The 10,262-nt window shown below is 38.6% G+C and overlaps 1 protein-coding gene across 1 annotated transcript in view; it reads right to left on the bottom strand.

Annotated features, from left to right (window-relative positions):
- Window positions 1–4,070: 4,070 nt before the first annotated feature.
- LOC108431684 (BTB/POZ domain-containing protein kctd15) overlaps window positions 4,071–10,262 on the bottom strand; it is a 49,110-nt gene continuing 42,918 nt past the window's right edge. Inside the window, 1 exon segment of the mRNA XM_017705003.2 lies at window positions 4,071–6,134. Within this exon segment, the coding sequence (XP_017560492.1) occupies window positions 5,976–6,134 (159 nt within the window). The 3' untranslated portion in view covers window positions 4,071–5,975.

The raw sequence follows: 10,262 nt of genomic DNA, 5'->3' as shown, positions 1-10,262 counted from the left end.
AGTTTTACAGTCTGACTGTAATAATTGTGGAGTGATTTTAATCCAGTATGAATCTGCAGTGTGTAGTTTTACAGTCTGACTGTAATAATTGTGGTGTGATTTTAATCCAGTATGAATCTGCAGCGTGTGTAGTTTTACAGTCTGATGGTAATAATTGTGGAGTGATTTTAATCCAGTATGAATCTGCAGTGTGTAGTTTTACAGTCCTGACGGTAATAATTGTGGAGTGATTTTAATCCAGTATGAATCTGCAGTGTGTAGTTTTACAGTCTGACTGTAATAATTGTGGAGTGATTTAATCCAGTATGAATCTGCAGTCTGTAGTTTTACAGTCTGACTGTAATAATTGTGGAGTGATTTTAATCCAGTATGAATCTGCAGTGTGTGGAGTTTTACAGTCTGACTGTAATAATTGTGGAGTGATTTTAATCCAGTATGAATCTGCAGTGTGTAGTTTTACAGTCTGACTGTAATAATTGTGGAGTGATTTTAATCCAGTATGAATCTGCAGTCTGTAGTTTTACAGTCTGACTGTAATAATTGTGGAGTGATTTTTATCCAGTATGAATCTGCATGTGTGTGTAGTTTTACAGTCTGACTGTAATAATTGTGGAGTGATTTTAATCCAGTATGAATCTGCAGTGTGTTTAGTTTTACAGTCTGACTGTAATAATTGTGGAGTGATTTTAATCCAGTATGAATCTGCAGTGTGTGTAGTTTTACAGTCTGATTGTAATAATTGTGGAGTGATTTTAATCCAGTATGAATCTGCAGTGTGTAGTTTTACAGTCTGACTGTAATAATGTGGAGTGATTTTAATCCAGTATGAATCTGCAGTGTGTAGTTTACAGTCTGACTGTAATAATTGTGGAGTGATTTTAATCCAGTATGAATCTGCAGTGTGTGGAGTTTTACAGTCTGACTGTAATAATTGTGGAGTGATTTTAATCCAGTATGAATCTGCAGCGTGTAGTTTACAGTGACTGTAATAATTGTGGAGTGATTTTAATCCAGTATGAATCTGCAGTGTGTAGTTTTACAGTCTGACTGTAATAATTGTGGAGTGATTTTAATCCAGTATGAATCTGCAGTGTGTAGTTTTACAGTCTGACGGTAATAATTGTGGAGTGATTTTAATCCAGTATGAATCTGCAGTCTGTAGTTTTTACAGTCTGACTGTAATAATTGTGGAGTGATTTTAATCCAGTATGAATCTGCAGTGTGTAGTTTTACAGTCTGACTGTAATAATTGTGGAGTGATTTTTAATCCAGTATGAATCTGCAGCGTGTAGTTTACAGTCTGACTGTAATAATTGTGGAGTGATTTTAATCTGGTATGAATCTGCAGTGTGTAGTTTACAGTCTGACGGTAATAATTGTGGAGTGATTTTAATCCAGTATGAATCTGCAGTGTGTAGTTTTACAGTCTGACTGTAATAATTGTGGAGTGATTTTAATCCAGTATGAATCTGCAGTGTGTGTAGTTTTACAGTCTGACTGTAATAATTGTGGAAGTGATTTAATCTAGTATGAATCTGCAGTGTGTGTAGTTTTACAGTCTGACGGTAATAATTGTGGAGTGATTTTAATCCAGTATGAATCTGCAGTGTGTAGTTTTACAGTCTGACTGTAATAATTGTGGAGCGATTTTAATCCAGTATGAATCTGCAGTGTGTAGTTTTACAGTCTGACGGTAATAATTGTGGAGTGACTTTAATCCAGTATGAATCTGCAGTGTGTAGTTTTACAGTCTGACTGTAATAATTGTGGAGCGATTTTAATCCAGTATGAATCTGCAGTGTGTGTAGTTTACAGTCTGACTGTAATAATTGTGGAGTGATTTTAATCCAGTATGAATCTGCAGTGTGTAGTTTTACAGTCTGACTGTAATAATTGTGGAGCGATTTTAATCCAGTATGAATCTGCAGTGTGTAGTTTTACAGTCTGACTGTAATAATTGTGGAGTGATTTTAATCCAGTATGAATCTGCAGTGTGTAGTTTTACAGTCTGACTGTAATAATTGTGGAGCGATTTTAATCCAGTATGAATCTGCAGTGTGTGTAGTTTTACAGTCTGATGGTAATAATTGTGGAGTGATTTTAATCCAGTATGAATCTGCAGCGTGTAGTTTTTACAGTCTGACTGTAATAATTGTGGAGTGATTTTAAATCCAGTATGAATCTGCAGTGTGTAGTTTTACAGTCTGACTGTAATAATTGTGGAGAGATTTTAATCCAGTATGAATCTGCAGTGCGTGTAGTTTTACAGTCTGACTGTAATACTTGTGGAGCTGATTTTAATCCAGTATGAATCTGCAGTGGTAGTTTTTACAGTCTGATTGTAATAATTGTGGAGTGATTTTAATCCAGTATGAATCTGCAGTGTGTAGTTTTTACAGTCTGATGGTAATAATTGTGGAGTGATTTTAATCCAGTATGAATCTGCAGTGTGTGTAGTTTACAGTCTGACTGTACTAATGTGGAGCGATTTTAATCCAGTATGAATTCTGCAGTGTGTAGTTTTACAGTCTGACTGTAATAATTGTGGAGTGATTTTTAATCCAGTATGAATCTGCAGTGTGTAGTTTTACAGTCTGACTGTAATAATTGTGGAGAGATTTTAATCCAGTATGAATCTGCAGTGTGTGTAGTTTTTACAGTCTGACGGTAATAATTGTGGAGTGATTTTTAATCCAGTATGAATCTGCAGTGTGTAGTGTTTACAGTCTGACTGTAATAATTGTGGAGTGATTTTAATCCAGTATGAATCTGCAGCATGTAGTTTTACAGTCTGATTGTAATAATTGTGGAGTGATTTTAATCCAGTATGAATCTGCAGTGTGTAGTTTTACAGTCTGACGGTAATAATTGTGGAGTGATTTTAATCCAGTATGAATCTGCAGTGTGTAGTTTTACAGTCTGACGGTAATAATTGTGGAGTGATTTTAATCCAGTATGAATCTGCAGTGTGTGTAGTTTTACAGTCTGACTGTAATAATTGTGGAGTGATTTTAATCCAGTATGAATCTGCAGTGTGTAGTTTTACAGTCTGATGGTAATAATTGTGGAGTGATTTTAATCCAGTATGAATCTGCAGTGTGTAGTTTTACAGTCTGACTGTAATAATTGTGGAGTGATTTTAATCCAGTATGAATCTGCAGTCTGTAGTTTTACAGTCTGACTGTAATAATTGTGGAGTGATTTTAATCCAGTATGAATCTGCAGTGTGTAGTTTTACAGTCTGACTGTAATAATTGTGGAGTGATTTTAATCCAGTATGAATCTGCAGCGTGTAGTTTTACAGTCCTGACTGTAATAATTGTGGAGTGATTTTAATCCAGTATGAATCTGCAGTGTGTAGTTTACAGTCTGACTGTAATAATTGGGAGAGTGATTTAATCCAGGTATGTAATCTGCAGTCTGTAGTTTTACAGTCTGACTGTAATAATTGTGGAGTGATTTTAATCCAGTATGAATCTGCAGTGTGTGGAGTTTTACAGTCTGACTGTAATAATTGTGGAGTGATTTTAATCCAGTATGAATCTGCAGCGTGTAGTTTTACAGTCTGATTGTAATAATTGTGGAGTGATTTTAATCCAGTATGAATCTGCAGTGTGTAGTTTTACAGTCTGACTGTAATAATTGTGGAGTGATTTTAATCCAGTATGAATCTGCAGCGTGTAGTTTTACAGTCTGACTGTAATAATTGTGGAGTGATTTTAATCCAGTATGAATCTGCAGTGTGTAGTTTTACAGTCTGACTGTAATAATTGTGGAGTGATTTTAATCCAGTATGAATCTGCAGTCTGTAGTTTTACAGTCTGACTGTAATAATTGTGGAGTGATTTTAATCCAGTATGAATCTGCAGTGTGTGGAGTTTTACAGTCTGACTGTAATAATTGTGGAGTGATTTTAATCTAGTATGAATCTGCAGTGTGTAGTTTTACAGTCTGATTGTAATAATTGTGGAGTGATTTTAATCCAGTATGAATTCTGCAGTGTGTAGTTTTACAGTCTGACTGTAATAATTGTGGAGTGATTTTAATCAGTATGAATCTGCAGTGTGTAGTTTTACAGTCTGACTGTAATAATTGTGGAGTGATTTTAATCCAGTATGAATATGCAGTGTGTGTAGTTTTACAGTCTGACGGTAATAATTGTGGAGTGATTTTAATCCGGTATGAATCTGCAGTGGTGTGCAGTTCTACAGTCTGCTATGAATATTCTGGATTGATTAATCCATTGTATCAATTGTGTAATTTGGCCAGTCTGTAGAAACTTTGGGAAACTACACTTTATCCTGAATCATTCCAGCATCAAATCCCGATAAAATTACATTACATTACTCAGCCTTCTCCAGTAAAACTGCTCCAGCTCCAACAGAGCTTTTGACAGGACGGACAGCCACATTCATGATATTGTACATAGTTTTTTACTGTTTGAATGCCTCAATCTAAAACGCCCAGAGTTCTGAAACCGTTCAGATCCAGCTCTGCCGCTTTCTCAAACTAAATCTGATCAAAAATGTTTCCTGTTCTTGGCCGGCGCTTTGGTGTGAATCACAGTGAAGCATCTGATAACACTTTGATGATGCAGTAAGGAATGTGAGTAGCACACACCACCTGAAACAGAAAGCAACTGTTTTAATCCACTACGATAACATAAAAAACGTATCCACAGCTAATGACCTCATCCTATCATGGCTCCCTTAAATTCGGATGCTGCGTCCTTTGGCACGATGAGCTAGCATTGAAAAAGCTGCTTGTTCTCACGACAGCCAGAGGGCAGGGTATCTGTGCTGAAAGGACTGTGCCTCTGCCTTCCATGTTTATTTAAGTGCAAAAATATGTAGTCAAGCATTTACTGTTGATCTGACACAATCTTGGCTATTTTCCAACACGCTTTCGCTTCTCCTCCCGCTTCTCCAGCTAACGGTCACATGTTTGGCCACAATCATGAGGCAGCAAACAAAGGTCAACGTAAATAAACAAATTCATTCCAGTCTGTAACGTCTTTTGATCTTAACGTGACTTTCCCTGACCACACAGCTCTCACTGGCACATAGCTAATGTCCAATTCCGAACGATATGTTGAAGACTCATCATGAGAATCGCATTAGATGCACTTCTCTGTTACCTGTTTCTGTAGCAGGGTTTTTTCAGAAATACTCGTGTTTGCTGCAGCTCTCTTTAAACAAAGAGGCCTTCTCTGGGCTCTGAATGCATTACAGTCACACTGCGTTAACTGCCCCGCCTCGGGCCATAATAGTGTTTCTCAGCGAAAGCAGCGCCAGGAAACTCTCCCCCAACCTAATGACTTCAGAACACCACTCACATTCATCCTTCATATAGCAAAACAAAAGCTAAAACAAACATAAGAATAAAACCAAACGGAAAAAAGGAAAAAAAATCCTAGTATTAATGACTGTGTACATCACGGTGGGAGGAAAGGCTGCATTTTATGAACAGTAACGTGAAACAATCGATTTGGCAGAGGTATAGAAGCTGGACCCCTCTTCACTGAGTCCGTTCGTTGGCCGTTGGGAGTCGAATGCCCTGCGTTTCGTTTTCTGTGTTGGTCACTGGAGTCCAGCTCTCTGCTAGCTGTGAGAAACCGGTGCACGAACATACACGCCTCACACAGCGACACGGCACGAGGAATACACACCGGTGACTCTCACTGGTCAGTCTGAGTGCCAGTCATCTGGCTTGGACGTCAGGGATTGGCTTAGCTGCTTCTGTTCCGCCACCTTTATGTAGTTCGCTCTGTAGTTCTTTGGGTTACTCTTGAGTTCGGAAGTGAGAAACACGCTGTTTTATCTGTGTTTGTTTTACATTACATTCCGCTGTGGAGCCGGCGAAGCTAACAGGGGTCCGTATCCGAGTCTGTAGGTATGTGTGGTGTAGGTGAGCGCTTATGTGTGTGTGAGTACGTGTGGAACTGGGTTGTTAAGTCTCGGAGGGCAGTCTGGTCACTAGTCCAGCGGCTCCTGTTTTATCCTGATGGGCGTGTTCATGGACTGGCTCCGCCTGTCCTCGCGACACAGGACGTACTCGCTGAACTGGGAGGAGTCCACTCCACCCCCACACGACGCTGCCACGCTGAAACCCTTCTGGAACAGACGCTCCAGCACCTGCAGAGACGGAAAGTGCAGAGCAATGAGTCACCAACCTGCAGGTTTCACCTCCAACACAAGTCTAGCGCTTCTGATCCAGCTAATAAAAGACATGCGAAGGCAATAATTTCACGGATCAGGTGGGGAAGCATTTGTTGGAGTTAACCCCTTAAATGGCCAGGATCCAACAGCAGGTCAGGGTTTTACAACACACTTCTATAACTAAGAATAACTCAGCCAGTTTGTACTGCTGTCCATGTAGTTACTGCATAACTACTGCATAATAACTACTGCATAATAACTACTGCATAGTATGTAACAAGCCTGAAACTTTGAAGGCTTCAATCTTGGAAAAAAGAGCAGAGTTGGTGACAACTGGCTACAGAGAAAACTCACCAGACAAAGTTAGTTCCTCAAGTGGAAGGAAAGTTTAGGCTGCATTAAACTTTGTTAAACTTTATTTGCAGACATTAAAAACACTGAAAAACATTAGAAATATCAAAAGTGTCCTTAGAAGATTCTAAAATGATCATGAAAATCTATACAACAGCTTTCTTATTGTCTTATTGTCTAAGTGCAATGTTTGAGGTGGGCCAAGGGTCAAAAACTTCCTAAAGGGCCAAATCAAATGTTCTTTTAGGCATCAAGAATTTCATTATAATATAAACAATGTCCAGAATCCATCATTTCAGGCAGAGAATTTGGTAAAAAAAGAAATGAACGTAAAAAGATATTTACAGTATATTATTTATCATTCACATAATTATTTAAATATTCAATTGAACATCTAAAAATACCTTTTGGTGAATAGTTACAATTTTATTAGTTCTAATCATATAAAACAAGTAATAACTTTTAACTGTTTTAAACGATGTTCACTGTTTAAAACAGTAACTTTTCAAATGAAACACAAATAAACAATTTATTCTATGAATCTCAGCGATTCCTGTACAGGCAAAGTTTTCAAATCAGCTTCGTAACATTTTATGATTTTATAATAAGAAACGCTTTATATAAATAAAAAAAAATGAAATCCAGACTCTACTGGATGAGCTTCTGGTCTGGTAGGACATTTGTAAGCTATGTTTGCACCACTGCAGGTCAACATCAAAGCAAAAGCGATGTGGCGAATCTTCTTTCTGCTTGTTCGGTTTTCAAGCGAGGCTCACTGAGGAAGAGTTTCCCACATAGCATATGGGAAAGAATGACGAAGAGTGGAGACCAGAGAAACAGATGTGAGCTCAAGAGCTATCTGTAAACCCCAATGTGGGGAGAGCTGTCTGTGTTCATCTGTTAACCGTCCACTAACAAACCCACATCAGGGCTAATATGGGCAGCTAACATAAAGGCCTCATGCTCAATGCTATGCCACTCTGTCTGGAGCTGAAACAGCCCGACTTCGCTGCTGCAATCATTATTTTTCCCTCTGTTAGCTCATACAATCATCTATTCTGTGGGAAGTATTGTGTGTGAAATTTAACAGTTGCGTACAATGAACAAATAAAAGAATAAATGTTTTAACTGCAGTTATTTTACAGCAATCAATTATCAGCTGAGGCTTTGTTCAGAAAGGCAGGTAAAAGTGACCCGAATCTGATCTTTTTCTTCATATGTGACACAAATGTGTGCCTGTGTGTCCGTGTGAACAGCAAAAACACACTGAATCTCCTCATCATCCTCTTCACTAACCACTTAGTCCAGAAAGGGTCGCGGTCACACTGAATTTTCAATTCCGATTTGAGACGCTTTCATATGTGGTACTGCAATCCGATGCGTATCAAATCTGCGGCAGTGCGACTCCATCTGAACAGTCAGATCGGAATTCATGCAACTTTTATGTCAGTCCAACTCCACATTTGTCAGAATTCCGCACTGCTGAGACTTCATAAATATTTGGGGTGATATTTCTGTACGAAAAAATGAGAAGAAACTTTATCAAACCCCTTCCATGTTTTCTAAAGAAATGGGGGCTGCGGTGTCAAAAAGCAGTTAAAACTCTGAAAGCGAAGTTTAAAGCATCCGAGGACACGAACCGAAGAAGTGACCGAGCCCTTTTTACAGCGAGTTCCAACACATTCTGGGTGATGAGCCCAGCTGTCAGTCAGTTAAGCTTTAGGTGTGTCCTGTGATGCTGGTGCAGTTGAAAGCGAATCCTCCGGGAGCGGGTGACGTTCGTTGGCAGTTGTGATTGTTTACCTCTGGATGAGCTGCGTGAAGCAGTGTGACGCTCTGTTCTTGTGCGCATGCAGGTTAGTTTAGGAGCTGATCTGTTCAGACTGATGTCACATACAGAACACACTTAAAAGATTCTGCTAACGGCCAAACAAACAAACAAAAAAAAAGGAATTAATGAAAATAAGATTTTTTACCTGCTGTGTGAACACAGATGTAATGATCGTGACAGGCCTAAAACTGATCATTTTTGAGAGCGGTTGTTTTTTGTCTGTTCTACTTTATCAAACCTCTGAAAAACTAAACATACGAGTGTCCTGAAGTTTTGTGATAATATAGTTTTGCCATATCGCTCATCTCTGATTCAGCAACTGATGGCTTGATACACAGACAAGTCGAACTTTTCTGGACTGAACTATGAAAAAAATTGTGAAAACGACTTCTCCGCTCCAACTTCAAACAGCAGCTAGCAGTAATAACGCATCATTACTAACACTGTCAATGAAAGCTATACAACAGATGGACAACTTTACTTCTTTTCTGTGAACTGCCTCTCCCTCTCTCTCTCTCTCCATTGCCTCTTTCTCATTCCCTGTCCGTCCTGCTGACGGAGACAGACGTCTCTTAGTGTGTGTGCAGCAGCAGACGGTTTATGCTGAGTTTGAATAGAGCAGACCAGATCTGCCCAAGCTTTGCACTCGCCGATCTACACATGCACACAACAGCAAGCAGTACCTATTATGGAAATGATCTCGCACGCCCAGCGTCAATTACAGCATCTCACAAACCTGCTTAATTGTTTTTAATGCGTGTGCAGTGCTGGAACCAAATGGTCCCACACAGAGATTAAGGCAGACGCTCTCAAAACCAACACAGAGAGACGATGCCAATTACAGGCCAGCAAAAAGACAGCAAACACACAGTAAACACAGTTGGCACAGTTGTTAGGAGGGGAACAGCAGATTATTGTCAATTTTGTAGCATAATTTCACAACTGATTGTGCTAAACACTGAGCTCACTGAGCCAGTAGCCTCTTACTTTAGCACTTCAGCTTCATTTGGTTCATTTTATTTAAGCAGGTTACTAATTTATAGTTTTAAAATGCCAAATAAAGAGCAAACAATGTTACTCATATTGTCACTTTGGTTGGTACTAGTGTGTTCATGTGTTCACTTAGTCCACACAGAGTGAGCTTTTATTATTAGGTATTATGGTTATTATTATTAAGGATAAAAAAGGCAAATCAACTAATTGGGCAATTTAGTTGTAAAAAAATCAGAAATGGTCTCAAAAATTCTCCTCTACTGATAATATTGGCCTTTAATATGGTTTTAGTTCATCAGTGCTTTATTCACTAATAGTTGTTAATTCTTCATTGTCAAAACTGAAATAAGCCATGTTTAACTCACAGTCTTAAAAATAGTACAGTAATGTTATTAGTATTAATATCATAGCACCCAGTGCAGAGCGGTTTTATCATATTTCTTCATTATCACAGCTGTTCGAGTCTCTCTAAAGACTTGTTTATGTGGTTTTCTGACACTGATTGACACACTGTTATCTATAAACATGGACTCGGGTTAAAAATTCTAATGCTAATTGTATATGTTAATATTATAGCAGAGCTGTTTTATTGATTTCTCTTACAAGTTTTTTGTCTTATAACCAGATAACCAACCTTTTAATATTATTGTCTATACAGATATATCTGTGCAGTGTTATTATCTGCTGACCTCAGTGCCTAAAGTTGCATATCGGTCGAGGTTTAGAGTAGTAGAGGTTTTAGGATGAACGTGTAGCTTCTGGCCAAAAAACATTTGCCAATCTAAATGGATCTCTCCTGTTTCTGAAGCGGTTCTCCAGATTCAGAGCGTGATGTTTTTCATCTCCTGTCAAAATCTCACAGCACTCCGGCGACACACATTTCACTCTGCATCTGTGTGACTGAGGCTGTCGCTTACACTAAACTTAAC

The sequence above is a fragment of the Pygocentrus nattereri genome, chromosome 7 (assembly GCF_015220715.1).
Source record: "Pygocentrus nattereri isolate fPygNat1 chromosome 7, fPygNat1.pri, whole genome shotgun sequence".
NCBI lineage: Eukaryota > Metazoa > Chordata > Actinopteri > Characiformes > Serrasalmidae > Pygocentrus > Pygocentrus nattereri.
Note: the sequence above shows the minus strand (reverse complement) of the source record. Positions and strands in the feature narration are given on the sequence as shown.